At 44.7% G+C, this 24,035-nt stretch overlaps 1 protein-coding gene across 1 annotated transcript in view; it reads right to left on the reverse strand.

Moving 5' to 3' along the window:
* Positions 1-6,477: 6,477 nt before the first annotated feature.
* The window catches only part of LOC147121625 (uncharacterized), a 273,615-nt gene continuing 256,057 nt past the window's right edge, over positions 6,478-24,035 (reverse strand). The window contains 2 exon segments of the mRNA XM_085982020.1: positions 6,478-10,362; positions 10,459-10,687. Of these exon segments, the coding sequence (XP_085838146.1) occupies positions 10,498-10,687 (190 nt within the window). The 3' untranslated portion in view covers positions 6,478-10,362; positions 10,459-10,497.

Genomic DNA, 24,035 nt, shown 5'->3' on the forward strand with positions numbered 1-24,035 from the left:
AGGACCCTTTCAGTTAGATTTTCTAGTTGTGTCAAGACCAAGTAAAATGGTTAAAAAGGAATATACCGAGTATGAAAACCATGCATATTTATTATTAAATAAATTCAAAATTTATTTGTAAAATGTTAACCCAGAGAATCAGCCGAAAATAAAGACCATGGAGTGATAAAGTTGTGTTATGATGAAAAAGTATGTCGTGCAAGATGGATTTTTAACATATGGTAGTTAGTCTGGCTGAAGGTGCATTGCTGACAATAATGAAGGGAACTGAGCACAGTACATTTACACTGCCATATGTTTATTTCATAAACAATCTAAATAAATTAGTATACAATACCAGTCTGATCAGTGCATTCAACTGTGCAAAGCTCATATTTAGGGCACACTATATGAATTATTATCAAACAAATGAACTAAAAAAATGAAACTACTCCAGACTGGAAATTTTAATATAAATAACAATAATTTGCTTGACATAAATGCAAACACACAGCCTTATGGCCATTACTGTTATCTGACTTCAACAAATTTGAAATATTATGAGATGCAGCTGCAAGAAAGGGCGAGGATAGCAACACTTAATCTCTGATGCTTACTTACTAAATTATACGGCCCCAAAGTTCCTCGGGGGGTGGGGGGTGCGGGGTCTTCGTTAGCAGGCGTCAAGCTGGTACAACAGCCATGTTGGGCATATGTCTGGGATCAGCTCGCTTGCCCATGCCTGCCAGAAGCTCCAGCATCTGTGGGAGCAGGGGGGCTGGCTACCCAGACCACCCCCCTCCCCCCAGCGATTCTGGCCATTGTCTATCAGCCCACAGAGCAAGGGGGCAGATATGCAAACATTTTTTAAACTGTAAGTCTTCAGGGGCCCAGGCCCACACTCTTGTGATTACAAAAAAACTGTAAAACTATATATTTATATTATATAATATACATTGCATTCTATTTTATTTATAATTTTCCTGCCAATTTATTGCCCACTTGCCTCTACTGCAGAATTTTGTAAGGAGTTTTTTTTGTAGCTCAAGAAAATTAAATGAAACCTGTTTTGCAGTATCACTCTATTATTGTGCCATTCTTTGTATTGGTGATGCATTTACCAGGGACCAATGTCAGATGAGATTCTCATGGACCGATTATAGTGCTTAAATCCAACAAGCAGTAGCAGTTACCATGGAAGCAATCATATGATTAATATGGCCAAATGAGCCATTAATGTACAGACAGAAGCTGGCCGAATCCCCAGTTTCACCTGACCTGCCCTGGTCCAGTGCCATGTCAAACATCTAACAGGTCATTCATGGGCTTAGCAGCAGCCAATGTGCTGGCTAGAAAGCAAAAGGGATAGAACAATTATATGATTGCTATTGGTCTATGATATTTCTAAAAATGTAATGAAGATTTGAAAGGAAACATGATCAATATGATTGCTAGAAGCATCATCTGATTACCATCAATCAATGAGACTACTCAAAAGGGGCAGACACCAATTATTAAAATGCACAGATGTGAAAAGTAGATTGTGGATTTTGTTCCCACACTTCTAATCTTTATCTAATATTTACATTTTACAAAGATTAAGTTACACAGTAGAAAACGTAAAAAATAAAATGTAGGATTTATAAATCAAACAGTATTAAATTAATACATATTTTACAGTTCAAATAGAGTAGCTTTCTTTTCTATAAAATGTTACCAAACACGATATTTAGAAATCAAGAATTACTTTAAGTCCGCATTTTAATCAGGCTCTTTTATTAAATGATTTAAATTTAGTTCACACGCATTTTAAAAATTATTTTGATTTTTAGCCAATATTTAGAAGTTAGATTGCTGAGGGAAACAATGAGCAAGCAGTTTGTGCACCATAAAGTAACAGATGTTGCACTGGGGGGTAATTGTGACTCTGGGCGATAGTGTAAAACAGGCGATGCTGGATCAGCCGTGCATTAGACATCTCTCACCATTTTCATTTTCATTGAAGTCAAAGGAAATTAAAATGAGGAGAGATGTGTAACAGGCAGCTGATCCGATATCGCCTGTTTTGCACTATCGCGCAAAATGACCCCCACTGAGTCTGCGGTCCCACATTCTGAGTGACTTCATCCATCCCTTATGGAGAGGCATCAAGTGAAGGCAGTGGGAAAATTCAGAAATAGCCACCTAGGTTGCTCTTGAATGTTTCCCAGTGGTCAACAATGGAACGGGCGTTAGTTTTTTTTATTTGTTTATGGGATGTGGGCATTGCTGGCAAGGCCAGCATTTATTGCCCATCCCTAATTTCCCTTGAGAAGTAGTAGAGACCCAACAGGAGGTCTCCAGGCTGTCTTCATGGCCAGTGAAGTTACCTGGCAAAGACAGGCTCCAAGAGGTAAAAATAACTTAGTGAACACTAAAGCTTATGCAGTCGTTGTTGCCAAAGACACTACAGTTCAGAGGTAATGGCTGTTTAATTTCATTTTTTCCACCTGTGCAACTAATAGTTTGTGCATTGCACTGAACTAACTCGCTTCTGAGGTGGGAGGTGGCAGCACGGTGGCATAGTGGTTAGCACTGTTGCCTCACAGCGCCAGGGACCCGGGTTCGAATCCAGCCTCGGGTGACTGTCTGTGTGGAGTTTGCACATTCTCCCTGTGTTTGCGTGGGTTTTCTCCGGGTGCTCCGGTTTCCTCCCACAGTCCAAAGATGTGCGGGGTTAGGTTGATTGGCCATGATAAAAATTGACCCTTAGTGTTAGGGGGATTAAATACACGGGGATAGGGTGGGATATGTGTTGGTGTAGGGGTTACGGGGATCGGGTGGGATATGTGTCGGTGCAGGCTCGATGGGCCGAAATGGCCTCTATCTGTACTGTGAGATTTCTGTGATTTCTGTGATTTCTGTGAATGAGTGAAAGTAATACTCCAAACTTCTGGGTTGTCCCAAGGAACTACATAGTTGGCAGTTCAGATTCAACCATCTCATTTGGAAGCTGAGCTTTGAGGACATAACACTGCACTGCAGAACATGCCGTACCATAGAGTGGAGAGATGCAGGCCAATCTCCTCTAATCCCAATACAAAGGCAAAATACTGTGGATGCTGGAAATATGAAATAAAAATAAAAACAGAAAATGCTGGAAATACTCAGCAGGTCAGGCAGAAACAGAGTTAATGGGCTGGATTTTAATTCAGGGGCGGGCTGGGGTTGTGTAATCCGCATTTCGTGTTATCCACCCGAAGCTAAATCGATGTGGGAGATTGATGCGAATTTAACTTAATTGGCCAATTGAGTTCCAACGTGTGGGAAGCCATGGCAATTGAGTTTTTCCAGTCTGAAAGTCGCCTCCGATGACATCATCATTGCTGCTGCATTTAAGGTCTGCAACAAGCCTTGCTTCTTCTGCAGACTGCCAACCTTTTGGCCTTTCATGTTAGAGGGACCTGGAGGCAGAATGACCAGCGAGAGACCTAGGTCTGCTCCCAGGTTCGATGACTTTGCCCTGCAAGCTCTAGTAGAGGGAGCAAGAGCTCATAAAGAGGTGCTCTTCCCTTCTTCAGGGAGGAAGAAGCCTCCCCAGCAGACCAAGGCTGTGTGGATCCAGGTGGCAGAGGAGGTCAACTCATTATCAGTAACCCGCAGAACCTGGATTCAATGCAGGAAGAGATTTCATGACCTGCGCACTGGAAAATTGAGTATGAATTTCCCATCACCCTCAATCTGATCCCCATTGCCTCTCCTCGCCAGCACTCAGCTTTAGCACTCTCTTCCCCCACATCCCACTTGACACTGACATCCATGCACCCTTACCCATTCCCTCTCTCTCTATGGTCACATTCACCTAACTATTCGACAATGCAGCCCTCACACTCCCTATCACTGTGATGCTATGAAAACAACTGACAACACACAGGGAGGGCCCTTGGTCTTGCCACCTCACTCCATCTTTGTCTCCTTCTAAGTATCTATGCTATGGATTCTCTACACTCACTCCTTCAGTCTCACTCAAACTCCACTTGTCTCCCTCATTGCAGGAAAAGAGAGCTCACAATAAGCGAGAAAGAGCGAGGACAGGAAGAGGGCCACCCTCAGTAGCCCACCTCACCCCCTGGGAGGAGGTGGTCCTGGAGATCGTAGGAGTGGAGGAAGATGCGCAAGTGGGGGACGGACAGAGGGGTGCATCACAGCAAGCTGGTGACATAGTTTCCCATCTCTCTCATTGACATTGCGTGAGTCACTGATAATGATTCTGAAGCTCTAACAGATGGACTTATGATCATCTGCAATATGCAATGTGCATGTAACCTTGGCATCACATCTCTGACTCTTTCCTTTACTCCCTCACAGGACCATCGCAAGCACCCGTCCCCACTAGCCAGGAGGAAGAGCATGAGCCTCAAGACTCCTCAGAGGAAGCTGCAACCTCTGAGGGTGCAGCGTCAGCAGAATTCAGCGCACCCAGCACCAGCGCAGACACTCACATCTCGGTGGGACCTTCGGGACATAGAGTAGTGTTGTCACCTGGTGTATCACAGCTCACAAGTGAGCATCAGCAGATTGTGGAGACAGGGACAGCAGTGGAGAGTCCTAGTCGGAGGGCGCAGGACTCTGCCAGCTCGGCTCAGCTGCATGTCGACCCTCTGCCTCTGGGTCCAGCCATAAGATCAGCGGTGCTGGAACTCCAGGAACAGATGCAGGAGTCTCTGGCAGGTTTTGTCTCCAGGTTCACTGCGAGTGTGGAGCGAATGGAGGAGTCCATAGCGAACATGAGCAGAGCCTTTGTGGAGTTATTGGCGCATCACCATGGAAAGGATGGCAACCTCCATGGAGGTGATAAGTCGCCAGAATGCAGAAAACATGGTGCGTGTTCAGAATAGAATGGCATCTCTGGAGGAGCGATGGTCATCTATTGAACAGAGAAACCAGACCTTCATGGAAGTCCTTCTGAGTAGGACTGCCAGTGCAGATACGGGTCCCCATGGACCCCTGATGTGCAGCAAGGTGCTCTCAAGCCACTTGCAAGTGCTGAGGGGGACCTGATCCATGAGAGGGAAGTTGGTGGCAGACATCAAGGAAGTGGAGCCCTCGGTCAGAGCCCCACCGGAGTCCACACCCAACTGAGATCGGCGTCTCAACCCCTGCACAGCCGCAGCAGCAGCAGACTGTTGCCGAGCCCTCACAGGTTCGCAACCCCAGAGGACGCCCGCCAAAGGTGTCGAGGCAGGAGCAGCATGAAAGTGAGTAAGGGGCCTCCACATCTGCTGAAGCCACAGGGGAAGCACCACGTAGGAGCACGCGTAAGAGAAAGATACTGCACAAATAGTCACAAGGGTAGTCACTTGGGTGAAATTTGATGTTTTCTGTGAAAAAGCCATCAGATGAATAATGTAAATAAAAAATCTGATGGCTACTGTTGTAGTTGTTGCATGTGTCATTTCGCGAATTGGACTTTCACATTGAGGGCTTAGGATTACTTGCAATTGTCAGTATGGTGGTCAAATTGCTAGGAATCCGCTGGTCCTTGGCCATTGTCGATGCTCAGGTAAGAAGCTGCGAGGCAAAAGTGTTTGATTGGCTAGGCTAAGCAAATCTGGCCAAGATGAGTGCGTTCCTTGCACCCCGGGCAGCAATGTTCTTGCATACTGCTGCCGCTGGTTGATGGGACTCTGCAAGATGTTCGTTTTCGCTCTCCTCCTCCGAGGAAGATATGTGATGAACCACTTGGTCCTCAGGGATCTGCAAGCCACAACGCTGTGCCATGTTGTGAAGTGCACAGCAAACCACGACGATTCTGGAGACCCTGGCTGCTGAGTATTGCAGGGCTCCACCTGATCTATCCAGGCATCTGAAGCCCATCTTCAGCAAACCGATGGTTTGCTCGATTATGGTTCTGGTGGACATGTGGCTGGAGTTGTAGCTCTCCTCAGCTTCGTTGGATGGGCTCCTCAACGGCGTCATTAGCCACGTCGTCAGGGGATAGTCCTTGTCTCCAAGTAGCCATCCGTTAAGTTGGTCTGGCGGACTGAATAGCGGAGGCACACTAGACTGGCGCAGTATGAAGGCGCCATGGCAACTGCCAGGGTACTTGGCACAAACATGCAAAATTTCCTTCTTGTGGTCACACACCAGCTGAATGTTAAGGGAGTGGAAGCCCTTGCGGTTGACAAAAATACCTGGATTGCGATGGGATGCCTTAAGGGCCACATGTGTGCAGTCAACGATGCCCTGCACCCTTGGAAAGCCTGCCAGATTAGCTAATCCAACCGCATGCGCCGTGACACTTGCTTGATCCTTGGTGAAATGGATGTGATTGTGCACAATGGCAAAGAGGACATCGGTTACCTGCGTGATGCAAGTGTATGCGGCCGCCTGGGAGATGCCGCTGATATCTGCTGCTGATCCCTGGAATGAGTCTGTGGCAAAAAAGTTGAGTGCGGTGGTGACTTTGACGGCCACTGGTAAGGTTGTCCACCTGGTCCTCTGGTCTGCAGGTCTTGTTGCAGCATTGCGCAGATGTCACCCACTACCTCTCACGAAAGTCGGAGCCGCCTTTGGCACTACTGCTCAGACATGTTGAGGTAGCTGACCCTGTGTCTGTAGACCCTGTTTGGGGGGTATCTCCTGCGCCGACAGGCTTTGATGCGCTGACCCCTTCTGGCCTGTGCAGCTCCAGGTGGGTGAGCAGCAGCTTGGCGCTCCTGCTGTTGGTGCTGCTGCTGTTGGTGCTGCTGTTGTTCCTGGTTCTGCTGGTGCCATGGCTGGTCTTCGTCCTCATCTAATGTCCAGAAGGGAAGGAAATAAATGGCTCCCATGCTTCTGGTATATGCCTCAGTTGAGGAAGCGCTCAGTGAAGGTGGTGAGAGGGGTTTCCCAGGGGGTCACACTGGAGATGGGTGTCAGGCTCCAAACTTCCACAGCTGTGGTTATGCCTTCTAAAAGTTGCCCCAGACCTGAGACTACAAAGTCCTGCCACCTGCAAATGATGGCTGATCAAATCTCCTATTTAATGGTTGACCTGCAGCCGATAGTCAGCAATCCAATTGTGCTCCCACCAGGTTTCACCGTCGTGTTTCAGAACAGGCGTGTTTCACGTGGGAAAAGGGTTAAAATCGCAAAGGCCTTTCAAAATGGCATTATAGAGGCAATTTAGTGCTTGTTAAGGGCCTTAACGGCCTATCCCGCCTCTTGGAGGCGGGACGGAGACGGGACCATTAGACACGAATTAATGAAAATTGCTTGGAGGCGGGATGGAGGCGGGGTTGGGCCCGCCCACCAGTTTTTGCAATTTTAACCCCCCACATGCTTCCAATCCCGCCTCCATGGCCCAATGAAAATCCTGCCCAATGTTTCAGGTCGATGACCTTTCACCAGAACTGGAAAAAGTTAGAGATGTAACAGATTTTAAGCAAGTGCAGGGGCACTGAGCTCCTGATCTCAGCAATGTTGCTGAGGGAGGATTAAGTATGTCCCCACAGGAAGGAAAGGAGAAATCAGTGGGGAAAGTCATCTCTGTATTGCTTTCATGCACCTCCTAGCAACTGGCTCAGACAGGCATAGAAAACTGGCCACCTTGTCGAAATGCACATTGGGGAAAAAAAGAGATTTTATGCCCTCACTGATAAATGAATGGGCTATTGGAATTAATTAAGCAAGCAGTGCACATTGTTAAGCATCGTTAATGGTAGAATTAATAAACTCTATTTGGTGTTAAGAAATAAAATTAAAAACAAACTGACACAGTGTGGCCATCTGCTGCCTTGCTATCTGCTGCCTTGCTAAGGTGGCCATTTTGAGTTTTGCTGGTGACGTGCAGAATGCAACTGGACAGTCCTGTCCACCTGCACTTTGACCCCATTTTACAGGCGGTTCCTGCTAGTGATAGACATGACAAGGGTCACTACCACCTCTTTTCAGAACACAGCTGATTCCATTTAAAAGCCTTAAGGGAGATTTCCTCTTCTCCCTATTTGGAGAGAAATTGTAAGTGTGGGTATCATAACACAAGTTATGCAATTTCTAAATATTGTACACTGTGTTTTTTTTTGTAAGTGCAGCACATCACTTTATAAGAATCACTGAAATTACCCCACTAGTTATTTTTATCCGTACTACAATTTCTCCAAGTCTCTCAGGGTTACCAGCAAATAACAACTTGCATTTATATAGCACCTTTAACATAGCAAAACGTCCCAAGGCACTTCACAGTGTCAAAATGTGACACTGAACCACATAAGAAGAAATGAGGACAGGTGACCAAAAGCTTGGTCAAAGAGGTAGGTTTTAAGGAGCATATTAAAGGAGGAGAGGTCGAGGTAGGGAGGTTTGGGAGGGAATTTGAGAACTTAGGGTCTAGACAGCTGTTGGCAAAGAAAATCGGGGTGCACAGAGGCCAGAATTGGAGGAACACAGAGTTCTCGGAGAGTTGTAGGGCTGGAAGATGTAAGAATTCGCAATAATTTACAGTTCTGAAGATTCATGTTTTTGATTAAAGGATCCCTGAGCGATGTGCTTTTAACTTTCCAGGGATAAAATGGCTGTCTCCACATGGCTGAAGACAAGGACAATGCTTTGTTTCCAAAGCAACTGAATGCTATTAGCATTTGTTTAGATACACCTGAAACTGCAGAAGAGACGTTTGCACCTTGAATGGGAAGCGTTAACTTTAAATGGGTTTCCAATCACCCAGTACTGGACTATAGAGCAGATGTATCTCCCTTTTGTTTCAGCAAAGGGAGCTCTGAAAATCACTAACTCAATCTAACTACTTTGAGTTAGCCTATCACAGGGGAATTTTGCACACAGCCTGCAAGGCAGGACGGGAGGGGCTCACCAGATATATAAAGATAGATGCTGAAGCCAGCTCTTTCTCTTGGCTCTTGGCTCTTGACTTCCTGGGACGATAAGGTGAGCTCTCTCTCTCTCTCTCTCTCTCTTCGCTGGACCATGTGAGCAGAGATTTTCTGACTCTCAACAAGGCAACCTAGCAGGAGTTAAGGGGGGGATGGTGATTTAAGGGAATTGCTAAGATTGTTTAAATACATTGTAGCCATTGTACCCCTCGTTTTTGCCGTGTGTACCCCCTTAATATATAGTTTTACAATTTTACTGTGTTCGTGTGGGATAGTTTGATATTGTGATTGTAGTTTCTTTTAGTTAATAAAGCTTGATAATTTTCTCTCATCCAAACCACGTGTTCCGTTTTAATATCATTAATTATAAGTTCCTCCACTCAGAACTAAAGGAGGGGTAGCGAAATTGGTTTAGAGTGCAGCAGCAAAAAGACTGCTGGCCAGGTAGATTACCTTAAACCAGTTTAAAAGAAACCCCCAAAATCCTTACAAAGAGGTTACAAAGATAGGGAAGGACGAGGCCATGGAAGGATTTGAATACAAGGATGAGTGTTTTAAAAGCAAAGTGTTGCTAGTCCGGGAGCCAATGTAGGTCAGCGAGAACAGGGGTGATAGGTGAACAGGACTTGGTGTGAGTTAGGACACAGGCAGCAGAGTTTTGGATGAGCTGAAGTTTATGGAGGGTGGAAGATGGTAGGCCGGCCAGGAGTGTGTTGGAATAGTCGAGTCTGGGGGTAACAGAAGCAAATGCAGTGTTAATTTCATACTTCTTCTGTTCTGGTTATCCAGTAGTTGTCTCTGTTGCTATGCTACCTTATATACAAAACAATTTTTTTCATTAAGACAACTAAAAATATTTAATTGACGAACCATGTAAGTAAAAATTGGTTTTCACCACAGGCATTCTATAAAATTATGGCCAAAATATATTAATATTTCATTGCTGAAGCTGTAAAACTTGGCATCAGAATAAGTTACTACAAATATAAACTCTACAAAACCTCACAGCTCTCGACTGCTCGCTGCAGTAGGTACCCACATGCTGTGGTTTGATTGCTAACAGGAAGTAGTTTTTGTAATGTTGTGTGGGCTCATTCGGTAACAGCACCACTTTAAAAAGGTACAAATCATTCTGAGTTCTTGTTTTTGAACTATTGACATCAGAAAATAGATTGTTAATGGGGTGGGGAGTTAACAAAACAGAATATGGCATCAGTTACTGAAAACAAAAATTAAAAATACAATTTTTGTAATGCCCTATGATTTTTCTCCTGGGTTGCTTGTAGGAGATGAATCTTTCATGGGAGGCTTCAGGGCAATCCAGGAGGGTTGGCAACCCTACATCCAAAGCAAAGTCGTTCAAAGATGTCACTTACATATTTCTCAATGTCAGCTTTTTTCCAACTAAAGTTCACTCCCTGCATACACAAAGATGCATTATTTATCGAAGTTAACAAATTTGTTGAAATGCACAGGCAGGTTATGGCTCAGATCCTGGGTATGGAATATTCAATCTTTTGTAGTGAATGCAAATCTTTAAAAAAAATTGAAATCAGGATTAAATCAGCAGATTGTTTCCCTGTAACACAACTATTGCAATTTAGTTGGATCTATTTTTCCTAGACCTTACACAACCATTCGAAACAGTACAAAACAGAAGCCTCTTCAGTCACTTTTTATCAAGGATGATATTTCCTTCTTTGTCTTTTATCCGGACACGCCCTGTGGTGTACTTTGTTTCCTGCCGTCCATTAGAATATACAGTCTTTATGGTTCCATCAGGGTACTCCCTCCGCTTGTACTGGGATGTGTGGATCTCTCTCTGCCCATTGTTGAACTCAATGACTTTATCTCCATTTCTAAGAAAGAATCAAATATTCAGTAACTGACCAACACATTGATTGCAGTATTTTAACATCAAAGCAGCAACTGTTTGGGAAAGATAAACATAGAGGGCTGGATTTTCATTCAGCAGTCGGGAAGGAGGCGGGACTACAACTTTCGGGTTTTAGTCCCGCCTCCATCGAGATGTGGCCAATCCACGCGATTTTCCCTTGATTGACCTTGTTGAGCCCGCCCAGCGGGCTCAGCAGGCCAATTAAGGGCCACCCGGCAACAGGTGACATCACAGACTGAAATTTCATCTGTCAAGACGTGCTGACAGATGAAATATCAGTGCTTCACAGCTGTTTGAAGCTGTCAAACACTGGCAGTCTTACTCCTTACCTGAGTCCTTCTACGCAGACTCAGTTAGAAATCACGCCGGCACTGAAAGCTGAAGGCTGTCACTTTTGACAGCTCGTGGCCATTCTGCTTTCAGTGCCGGCTGAATGATGGACTCCCGAAGCCTAGAGGATGGAAGGCTGTAGAGGTAAATACAGGTCATTTAAACTTCTTTACACACTTTAGACACACCAAACACACTTACCTTTGCACTCATGCACCCATCACTCACCTGAACACCGACATCTTGACCCCTCCAAGTCCTTCAACCCAACGGCCCGCCTGCTCTAACCTGGCGTGGTTTGGAGCCATCGGGAATCCCTCACGACACCCTTCAAAATAGGGATTAGGCTAAAAACTGCCTGTTAACTACCTGTTAATAGGCCGTTAATTGGCACTAATCCCTTCCTGCCTCGGGTCGGCGGGTCCCAGTGTGGGGCGGGTGCCTGCCTCCTTTGAAACTTACGTGGAGGCGGGTTTTGGGCGGGATGGTGTCGAGACCCCCGAATTCGGGATTTTTGCCGGGCGGGAAAATGGAGTTGAGGTCAATGATCAGACATGATCTTACTGAATGGTGGAGCAGGCTCGAGGGGCCGTATGGCTGACTCCTGCTCCAAATTCTTATGTTTTTAGTCAATCTCTTACAAGAACAACAATAACCAGTACCTTGACCAGCCTGTACTTGATGACAATGTACAATGCTTTAACAGTGTATAAATTGCTTCATCGGTAAAACCAAAAGAAAGCACATAAGCTGACAATCACTGTATTAATTTGTAGCAACTTAACTGTAATAACTACCAAACACCTTTAAGAAGAAGACTCAACATAGCTGAACAGACTTACCCACCAGTACCTGTTATACTGAGTGCTGTTCAGGTACTTTGAATGCAATAAGGGGGTATTACCTCATTTGAATAATCTTCAGGACCTTAATCAACTGGTACCACATCAGGTGCACAGGCACTTAATCCACAAGCAGCTCCCAACCATGTAGTGTTGTGTTTCTGAGAAATGGGCGCTAAACAGACCCGGGCTGCTGATAATCCAGGTCGCTGGTACCAGATGTGGACCACAGTATCAGCCCCTATTTTCCATTACAACATACTACACTTTATGTATGATTGATGTCATTTGTGACTTGTATTTGAATTTATTTATTATACGTATATGTAATAGGTTGGATAACATCAATTATGGGTTCAGAAAAAAATATTGTGTGTAGCTATTTACACCATCACAGTGCATTCATAGTAAGGGTTAAATACTTGAATATCTTCTAAATTACTTTGAGTACAAACTATTAACATTAAATAAATTTGGCAGCAAATACAGTTGACGATTTAAGAGAAGGGAGCACCATCCGTGGTTAACTAAGGAAGCAAAGGATGGTATCAAATTGAAAATGAAGGCATACAATGTTGCCAAGATTGGTGGGAGACCAGAGGATTGGGAAATTTTTAAAAACTAGCAAAGGATGACTAAAAAAATAAAAATAGAGAGTAGATGAATTATGAGAGTAAGCTGGCAAGAAACATTAAAACAGATAGTAAGAGCTTCTACAGGTATATAAAAAGGAAGAGAGTAGCTAAAGTAAACATTGGTCCCTTAGAGGATGAGACTGGGGAATTAATAATGGGGAACAGGGAAATGGCAGAGACTCTGAACAAATATTTTGCATCTGTCTTTACTGTAGAAGACACTAACAACATCCCAATAATGGATAATCAAGGGACCACAGGGAGTGGGGAACTAAAGATAATCACTATCACTAAGGAAATAGTACTCGGTAAAATAATAGGACTGAAAGACGACAAGTCCCCTGGACCAGATGGCCTGCATCCCAGGGTCTTAAAAGAAGTGGCTGCAGAGATAGTGGATGCATTGGTTGCAATATACCAAAATTCCCTGGAATCTGGAGAGGTCCCAGCGGATTGGAAAACCGCTAATGTAACACCCCTATTTAAGAAAGGAGGGAGACAGAAAGCAGGAAACTATAGACCAGTTAGCCTAACATCTGTCGTTGGGAAAATGCTGGAGTCCTTCATTAAGGAAGAAGTAGCAGGGCATTTAGAAAAAACATACTGCAGTCAAACAGAGTCAGCATGGTTTTAGGAAAGGGAAATCATGTTTAACAAATTTGCTGGAGTTCTTTGAGGATGTAACAAGCAGGGTGGACAAGGGTGAGCCAGTGGATGTGGTGTATTTGGATTGCCAGAAGGCATTTGATAAGGTGCCACATAAAAGGTTACTGCATAAGATAAGAGCTCACGGAGTTGGGGGTAATATATTAGCATAGATAGAGAATTGGCTAACTAACAGAAAGCAGAGAGTTGGGATAAATGGGTCATTTTCTGGTTGGCAATTGGTAACTAGTGGGGTGCCACAAGGATCCGTGCTGGGGCCCCAACTATTTACAATCTACATTAATGACTTGGATGAAGGGATCGAGTGTAATGTAGCCAAGTTTGCGGATGATACAAAGATGGGTGGGAAAGCAAGTTGTGCAGAGGACTCAAAGAATCTGCAAAGGGATACAGACAGGCTAGGTGAGTGGGCAAACATTTGGCAGATGGAGTATAATGTGGAAAAGTGCGAGGTTATCCACTCTGGCAGGAAAAATAAAAAAGCAAACCATTATTTAAATGGAGAGAGATTACAAAATGCTACAGTTCAGAGGGACCTGGGGATCCTTGTGCATGAAACACTAAAAGTTAGCATGCAGGCACAGCAAGTAATCAAAAAGGCAAATGGAATGTTGGCCTTTATTTCAAGGGGGCTGGAGTATAAAAGCAGGGAAGTCCTGCTACAACTGTACAAGGTATTGGTGAGACCACACCTTGAGTGCTGCGTACAGTTTTGGTCTCCTTATTTAAGGAAGGATATACTTGCATTAGAGGCAGTTCAGAGACGATTCACTAGGTTAATTCCAGAGATGAGGGGTTTGACTTATGAGGAAAGGTTGAGCAGGCTGGGCCTATACTCATTGGAATTTAGAAGAATGAGAGGTGATCTGATCGAAACATATAAGATACTGAGGGGCTCAACAGGGTAGATGCAGAGGATGTTTCCCCTCATGGGGAAATCTAGAACTCGGGGGCACAGTCTCAGAATAAAGGGTTGCCCTTTTAGAACTGAGATGAGGAGGAACTTCTTCTCTCAGAGGGTCGTAAATTTGTGGCATTCTCTGCCCCAGAGGCTGGGTCATTAAATACATTTAAAGTGGAGAGAGACAAATTTTTGCAAGATAAGGGAGTGAAGGGTTATGAGCCCTAGATCAGCCATGATCTTATTGAATGGGGGAGCAGGCTCGAGGGGCCAAGTGGCCTATTCCTGCTCCTATTTCTTATGTTCTTTTAAATGTTTCTTTTTCAAATATTAATAAGGAGAATGAGGCTAAATTGTTAGCTCTTTCAGAGAGCTGCCAGAGGTGGGCTGGGTCAAATGGCCTTTTTCTGTGCCATTAGAATTCATAATTGATGGTGACAATCATATTTGCTATCTCCTTCAATTATCGGGAATTTTTTACTAGTGACTCCTCCTATTCCTCTCTTTTTTTGGTATGTATATCATTTACTGGTTCTTGACTTACTGTTTATCTTAAAGTAATCTTCTTTCTATTAGTTGTATTCTCGTCTATGTTCAATTTCTTTTTCTAACCTGACCAAATATATTAGCTCTGTCTCTCAGCACTTTATCTTCTCTTCATTTAAATTACTCCTTTTCAGCGGGATCCCTTAACTTCCTGCATTGTCACTTATTTGCCTTTTATACATTTCTACTCACAATGTAGAACTTGCTCATTTCAAATGCCAGTGTTCCTGTTTTAATTGTTCATGTTCCAATTTCAAATGCCAGTGCTCCCATTTTAAATGAAGGGAACGGTTTGATCTTTGTCCTGACTGTCCTTTAAGCCACAACTGTTTGTATATAACTTCCACTACATAACAAATTTTGAAAGTGCTTCTTGTGTGCAGCAGATTGTCTTGGCCTGCTTAGACTGGATATGAAGCAGAAGGGAAAAATAGAAAGTTCGGTGGGGAGGTAAAAGCTCAGACAAAAAAATAGATTTTAAGGAGCACATTTAAGTATTTGAAAGCACAGGGGGGCGGGATTTAGGTAGGGTGTTTGAAGGCGCAGTAACTGATAGGTCGGCCACCAGTGGTGGAATGGAGGGAGAGGAGAACAAAGAATAATCTGGCCGTAATCTGAGGAATGGAGGACCCATATGGGGACGTATGGCTGGTGGGGATAACTGAGGCAGTGTTTGGCAAGGCCATGGGGGATTTGAAAGTGAGGAGTAGGATCTTGAATGTTGCGAAGAATAGTCGTAAACCTGAGGATTGGGAGTTTTAGAAACCAGCAAAGGATGACCAAAGAATTGATAAAAAGGGAGAAAATAGAATATGAGAGTAAACTAGCAAGAAATATAAAAACAGATTGTAAGAGCTTCTACAAGTATGTAAAAAGGAAGAGAGTAGCAAAAGTAAGCGTAGTCCCTTAGAGGCCGAGACAGATGAAATTATAATAGGGAATAAGGAAATGACAGAGACTTTAAACAAATATTTTGTATCTGTCTTCACAATAGAAGACACAAAAAACTTGCCAAAAATAGTGGGGAACCAAGAGGCTAATAAGAGTGAGGAACTTAAAGTAATTAATATCAGTGGAGAAAAAGTACTTGAGAAACTAATGGGACTAAAAGCCGACAAATCCCCTGGACCTGATGGCCTACATCCTAGGGTTCTAAAAAAGGTGGCTGCAGAGATGGTGGATGCATTGGTTGTGATCTTCCAAAACTCCCTAGATTCTAGAATGGTCCCAGCGGATTGGGAGGTAGCAAATGTAACCCCGCTATTCAAGAAAGGGGTGTGGAAATTGACATTATACTTAGCATGCTGGGTAGAATAAAATGGCCAAGTAAAAGAACAAACTTGCTTAGGTTGTAGCTAAAGCAAGAAAAAGTAAATGTGTCACAACGTGTCCAGGACCAAGAGATCTTTCATAATACCCATCCACATTGAGGATGTAATAACAGCTATAATTGACTCACTAGCACAAGGGAGGCATAAGGCTATAGAATAGATAAACTATTAATGATTGTCGCTAGACAAAGAAGCAAAACTATTGAGTAAGCTAATCATCTTGGTAACAAGATGATCAGACATGAGTAAGTAAATCATTTTGGTAACAAGATTCAGACAGAACCTCCTGACAGAATATATGATTAACTAACCTTGTCTGGAGATATTTCTGACCTGCTGACCTTTTGATTGTCCTTGTCCAAACTCTTAATGTGTTTAAAATGATACAATACCATTACACGTGATTTATGGAACGCTTGCTTGTTTGAGTGTATAAATATGCTGCATTCACTGATGTTCAGTGGAGATGTTGGCCTAGCCTTTGTCCAGGCAGCTCTCCCCTTGTGCAAGTAAAAATTAAACTAACAATCTGATGGTACTGCTTGTGTTTTAGGGGGAGAAATTCGGTTGGTAACGCCACCGATTAACACCTAAAGAGGCCGAGAAGTGGGGCGCTAGCCAATTTCCGGGCGGGCGCAGGGAGCCTAGCGCCTCACCCCATATTGAGCATGCATTTAGCGCCGGCGCAAAATCTTAGCGTCCGCTCATGGGTGCAGGCAGATTATGATGTCATTTGAGTGTGCAACGCCTTTTGGGTGCCCCAGACCGGAAATTCAATGGCGCCCCCCTCCGTAGCGCCTGGCGCTAATAGTGACAGTTTACATGGAGCCTTACCCAATCGCTCTCGGCCTGGGGGGGCGTTATTTAAAGGGCACTGGTGTGGTTTAAAAGCGGCAGCCTTTTTGGCTCACAACTTCTTCGAGAGCTACAGAGAGTTGCTGGGCTGCACACTGCGAGCCATTTCACCACTGAGCCAGCGCTGGCAGAGGAACTTCAGCCTTCTGACCATCACCTTGCTGTTGGTGAGCATTTCCAACGACAAAACTTTCTTTGCGCACTTATTATGGGGGCTGCATTGGAGGGGGACGTCCTGCTGCTGAATCATCTAGAAAGGGCACAGAGATGCATGGAGAGAGGGGCAGGCATGGCCAGACGGAGGAGGACCAACAGACGTCGCCACACCAGACCTTACGCTGCCAGGGTTTTCCGACAGCAGTTTTCCTACATAAAAATGTCGGAGGAGCAGTGTATCAGAAGGATGCGCTTTAGAAAGGAGGTGGTGACCGAGCTGTGCCAACTGCTTCAGCCAGATCTACAGCCTCAGATAAGGTGCAGGGCATCTCTGTCGGTGGCTGTGAGGATGACTGTTGCCCTAAACTTCTACGCAAGCGGCTCCTTTCAGGCCACAACTGGGGACATAGCCAACATCTCGCAGTTTGCAGTGCATTGCTGCATCCGTCAAGTGACTGATGCCCTGCTTAAAAGGAGGCGGCAGTACATCTCCTTCCCAATGACCCTGGACAAGCAGCGGGAGCGCACAGAGGGCTTTGCTGCAATAGCGGACCTCCCCATGGTGCAGGGTGCCATTGACTGCACGCACGTAGCTTTGCGGGCGCCTGTAGAGAATCCGGAGGAGCTCCGCAACCACTAGGGGTTCCATTCCTTGAATGTCCAGCTGGTCTGTGACCACCGACAGCTGATCCTTGCAGTGAATGCGCAATTCCCAGGCAGCAGCCACGACGCCTTCATCCTGCGCCAGACTTCTGTTGCAGACCTTTTCGAGGCCCCGACTCACCCAGGAGGCTGGCTTCTCGGGGACAAGGGCTATCCTCTGTGCCCGTGGCTGATGACCTGCCCCTTTAAGAGCTGGCCGGCGCCAGTGTGTTTCGGGGAAAGTGATTACTGACAGCACCTGCGCTGAGCCCCGCCGCCGCGAAACTGGGTTGCGCCGCCGGGTTAGTGCCTTAAGAGTATCGTGCAGTGCTTGATTTAGCGCCGCAATCACCCTCAGGGGCGTTGCAACCCAATATCGTGCCAGGTGGCGCTAAAATTCGCCTGGCGCTCTTACTCGGAGTCGAGATTTCGACAGTAAAACTTGGAGGTTCCACCGAGATCGCTTACTACCTACCGGTGAGTAAACGGACAAAAACACGATGACTCTCTAAGAACGGACCCTAACTGGCCAGTTATCAGTGGCGCTTAGTCACCAAAGGGGTTCCTCCTTGGACAAGTACAGTAGTGTAGTCTGTTTGTCTCGGCGGGAGTACTGTTAAGACTCATTTCAGGGTTGAGTTGGAAATTTTTGTTATCACTTCCTCTTCCAGCTTGACAGAAAAGGGAGACAGATTTCGAAAACCTGAACCCTGAAAACAGGCCGGGCAGATTGTTGAAAGGAAGGTAAGAAGAGACGTCTGTAGAGGTCCCTGTTTCTTGAAGGAAGGAAATGATTACCCTTGAAAGAAAGGGAGAGATAACCTTGAAATAGAGGGAAAGTAAAAAAAAAAGGGACGCTCGTCCTTGAAAGATAGGACTTATCCTTGAAAGACAGGATTTTAAAGTAATAAGTTTTACTGTTAAGGACTCAGTCTGTAGGGGCGTACAACGCAGACCGAGAATTGGCTATTTGTTTAGTTAGAGTATAAGAATTTTGATCTGTATACCCCTCTGGGTTTTTGCAATTTTTGTCATCTCTAATATTTTTTTAGCTTTGTATTATTGTGCTACTATTGTCTGTGTGCTCTTGGAAAAACATAACAGGGGATTCAACAGGGGAGGTTGGGTCTTAGAAACACTTAAATTGGTAAAGAGTAAAAAGTGATCAGGGGATCGCAACCAATAAAAATGGGAGCCAGAGCAAGTAAAACACCAGAAAAAGGCACACCTGCCTGTTACATGCTCCAGAATTGTGGTCAGACATCAATAGATGACTTACCCAAATGGGTAAAATGGACCAAAAAGGGGAAAAGGCCATTCCCACCGGATGGTACATTTAATCTAGACCGAATAACGTGTCTCGAGGGGTGTCTCTTAGAAAGGGACCCAGGGAGAAGTGGTAGAAAGAAAGTCAAAACTGTCAATTACAACAAAATGGGGGACAAGGTAATGAATTTACCCAGGGAAACGGTTCTACCCAAGCGCAGGCTCACAGCCGCCCTCAAGTGAATTTTTCAGTCCACAACCAGTGGGGAGCAAAAAATGCTACCCAGAATCAAAGTGGACAAAGTTTAAATTTACCCTATTCAACATGACGCCTGGGACCTGACCCGCAGATTGCTCAAAAGCAATTACCCCTAGTACGATTGCCTGCAGTTTCAACCAATATGACAAAAGAGCCCACCTTAATAATAAATATGGAGGGAAAAGAAATTCCTTTTCTGGTAGATACGGGAGCCACCAATTCAGTGTTGACAAAACAATATGCAGAAGGAATTCCGTGTACAGCCAGTAGTGCCAGTTGCGTAGGATTGTCAGGAGTTACTCAGACCATGACTTGGTCAGAGCCCCTCAATGTGCAAGTAGATAATTACAGGAATCAACATACCTTTTTACTGTCTCAAGAAGTACCAGTGAATTTATTAGGAAGAGACTTATTATGCAAAATGAAGGCAACGATTGCTTGCTCTAAAAAAGGACTTGAAGTCCATGTTCCCGTAGACAGATGTGGTATGCACCCACGACAGATCACATTGTCCCCGGTCCTATACGCATGGCAGATTTGTGAAGATGGTCTTAGCAAAACATTGTCAACTATTATAGGCTCCCTCCAATTTGTCCTTAGATCGGTGTCTGAATACCAGAAAGAATTGCATTTGGGCCATTGGCATACAGAGCCCCACTGCACAGCCTTTTATGATGAGACAGGAATGGACAAATACCACAAAAGATATTATAAGCCCGTTCTGCAACACAGATATTTGCTGAAAATTCAGAAAATTTTAATTGGTCCCGAAGGCATAACCGCCGCTGTTCTTTTACCCATGGAAGCATGGGACCTGTTTGAAGAAAAAGACAGTAAACCACATTGCACCCTAGCGGTGGCACAAGGACATGCACCAAGGGACTTGGGACCAATGGTTAAAAGAATGGGAGGACTAGGAATAGAAAAAGAGTGGCAAGTGCCTCAGGGTACCTTGGTCCAGTATGAAGAAAAGCAGGGATACGGGGTGGAATTGCAGACAAGCCTGCTGTTCGAAGGCAAATTTGAGGCAAGGGTGTTGGACATCCATAACTTCCCGCTCCTACCAGAAGTAGAGAAACTTCTGAGTCAAATCCCCAAACAAGTATGGTCTAGCCACCCCAATGAGGTCGGAAAGATGTTAACTGCACAACCCTACAAGGTTACCCTCAATCCTGCAGTCCCACTCCCAAGAAAGGCACAATATCCTCTCTCCCAAGCAGCAGAACAAGGCATTGAACCAGTAATCAAGTCCTTACTTGACCAGGGCATTATAATACCAACAAGAAGTCGGTCTGCCAGGATGCCTGCCCGCACTCGCCGCCGCTTACTATGCTGTACAACAAGCACAAACTGTGACTCTAAATCATCATACAGTACTACATGTCCCACACTCTGTCGAGGTGCTGTTAACCAAATACGCCACTCAACACCTAACATCAGCACGTACCATTAAGTACGAGGTAGAATTACTGTCCAATTCAAACTTGACCATAAAGTGATGCGCAACCCTAAATCCAGCTACGCTCCTCCCGACCATTGAGGATGGCACACCCCACTGCTGTGAGACAGTAACCCAGCTGGTCACAAGATGGGGAACAAGCCCGAAAACATTGCGAACCAGTGCACTTGCTCTTTGCTATTCCACTGCCGAATACGCCTGCCCTGCATGGGAAAGGTCTACTCATGCCAAGAAGATGGATGCCGTTCTGAATGCAAGCTGCCGATTTATCACAGGCTGCTTAAAACCAACAAACATCAACAGCCTATATATCCTGGCGGGTATCGCTCCCCCTGATATAAGAAGAACGGTAGCCAGCAAGAAAGAGCGACTCCGTCAAACATCAGATGAGAGACACCCTCTGCATTGTCATACACCTACACCCAGCCGCCTAAAGTCAAGAAAGAGCTTCATGAACAGTGTTGTTCCATTACAATCAACCTCATCTGAAGCCCGCATTGCCTTGTGGAAAGACCGGCTCGCCAGTCTTGAACAACCTCCAGTGATGGAAATTTTACTTGATGAAAGCCTTCCCCCAGGAGCTAATTGCAACTGGGCAACCTGGAAGTGCCTTAACAGACATAGGACCGGTGTAGGTTGCTCAAAGGTGTCACTAAGCAAATGGGGATATTCAACCAGCCCGACAACTTGTGAATGTGGAACTGAGGCACAGACTATGCAACATCTCCTGCAATGCCCATCGTTAGAGGAACCCTGCACTGTTGCAGATCTTACCGAATTCAACAACAAGGCGCAAAAATGTGTTCAGTTCTGGCTGGGCTATGTATAGACTGTCCATGGACACGATAAGAAGAAGCTGGTCACCAAACCCCGAGTGGACTTAAGTGAAACACAGCTAGAAAATCCAGATTTAATATATTTCGTCGACGGCTCAGCCCTCCGAGATGACAAAGGTACTTCCCGCACTGGCTATGCCATCACGACGGACAATTCAACTGTAGAGGCAATGTCGTTACCAAACTCCTTTTCAGCACAACAAGCAGAACTATTCGCGCTCACAAGAGCATGTATCTTGGCCACAGACAAAACTGTTAATATTTATACAGATTCAAGGTATGTCTTTGGAGTTGCCCATGATTATGGACAGATCTGGAAATTTAGGGGTTACTTGACCTCCGCAGGCTCAACGATCAAGAATGCAGAACAAGTTGACAATCTTTTACATGCTGTCCAGTGTCCACGTAAAATTGCTATTATTAAATGTCAAGCACACACAGGCAATCAGGACCAAATTGCATTGGGCAATGATAGGGCTGCAAAAGGTGCTGCTTTGTCAAGTACAGGTTCCCAGGTGTCAGCCTATGTTCTTAAAAACACAAAACCCGTTGATTTGCCGCCCACATTGGATGATGTATTGGCCTGTCAGTCACAGGCCAGTACTGAGGAGGTGTTAGCCTGGGCACAAGATCAATGTGATAAAACACCTAAGGGAGTGTGGGTTCACCATGACGGCCACGTGGTAGCCACCCAGATCTTTGCTCCCATGGATTGCCCACTGTGTTCATACTTTCACACATGCGGGCAAAGGGGGGATGGCAGACTAAATCGCACAGACATGGTACGCACCGGGTATTTCGGCAATTGCAAAACAAATTAGTGAAAAGTGTACTACCTGTCAGACGATGAATCCAGGAAAAACGGAGAAGGTACAGTCAGCCTCCCACCCAAATCCAACAAGACCTTTTGTGAATTTGCAAATGGATTTTATTGAATTACCCGCATGTATGGGTTTTAAGTATGTATTAGTTATTATAGATGTGTTTTCTAAATGGGTTGAAGCTTTTCCATGTAAAAAGAATGACGCTGTTACCGTCGCTAAACATTTGTTAAAGGAAATTGTACCACGATTCAGTATACCTGTACAACTCTCGAGTGACAATGGGTCACATTTTACTGGGACAATTATGCGAGAGATGTGTAAGGCTTTGCAAATCAATCAGCATTTTCACTGCAGCTATCATCCACAGTCAGCTGGGCTGGTGGAGCGATATAATGGAATGTTGAAAAATAAGTTAGCTAAGCTATGTGATGAGACTGGACTCAAATGTGTTGAACTGTTACCCCTAGCATTGATGGTAATGCGGTCAGCAACAAACAGAACAACAGGATTATCACCACATGAAATCATCATGGGACGTCCCCAATGATTGCCTTTTTCTGCACCATTTACTGCTAAACAAATGGACATTCACAAAATGGAAGAAAATATGCTAAACTATTGCATTGCTCTAACAAAATGTATTTCTAGTTTCCATTCGCAGGTAAAAGAAGCCCAAGTTGACCCTGCTGAAGGAAGATGCCATAGCTTGGAGCCCGGCGAGTTCGTCTACGTAAAGGTGTTCAAGAGAAAGAGTAGCCTTCACCCAAGATTTGAGGATCCGTCCCAGATCCTGTTAACCACCAACACTGCTGTAAAGGTGAAAGAGAGACCAACATGGATCCACGCCTCGCACTGCAAAAGAGCCTCAGAACCCGAGGAAGAGGAATCGCCAACCCCATTAGTAAATGGAAATGGACATTAGGACTATGTTTCCTTGTGACACTTATAATACCTGTAATGCCCGAATTGCACGTAAACACCTTTTTGTATATGTCTTACACTTATGCTAGGGGAACTAATGCCTCCAGTTGTTGGGTATGCACACAGGTGCCCATCCGTACGAAGGGAGGAATTCCATTAAGACCTATCCCCTTTAATTCCAATAAAATGGCATATTGGCTGTTTCAACAAAATTCAGAAAAGGCAGAAGCCATGGAGTTAGAAAGGCTCCGAAGAATCCAGATCTGATTAGATTATTGTCCTAGTTAGGACAAAAGGGGGGAATGTGGAAATTGACATTATACTTAACATGCTGGGTAGAATACAATGGCCAAGTAAAAGAACAAACTTGCTTAGGTTGTAGCTAAAGCAAGAAAAAGTAAATGTGTCACAACGTGTCCAGGACCAAGAGATCTTTCATAATACCCACCCACATTGAGGATGTGATAACAGCTATAATTGACTCACTAGCACAAGGGAGGCATAAGGCTATAGAATAGATAAACTATTAATGATTGTCGCTAGACAAAGAAGCAAAACTATTGAGTAAGCTAATCATCTTGGTAACAAGATGATCAGACATGAGTAAGTAAATCATTTTGGTAACAAGATTCAGACAGAACCTCCTGACAGAATATATGATTAACTAACCTTGTCTGGAGATATTTCTGACCTGCTGACCTTTTGATTAAGAGTTTGCACAAGGACAATGTGTTTAAAATGATACAATACCATTACACGTGATTTATGGAACGCTTGCTTGTTTGAGTGTATAAATATGCTGCATTCACTGATGTTCGGTGGAGATGTTGGCCTAGCCTTT

The sequence above is a fragment of the Somniosus microcephalus genome, chromosome 3 (genome assembly GCF_052327205.1).
Source record: "Somniosus microcephalus isolate GS21.2 chromosome 3, FLI_Smic_1.0, whole genome shotgun sequence".
Lineage (NCBI taxonomy): Eukaryota > Metazoa > Chordata > Chondrichthyes > Squaliformes > Somniosidae > Somniosus > Somniosus microcephalus.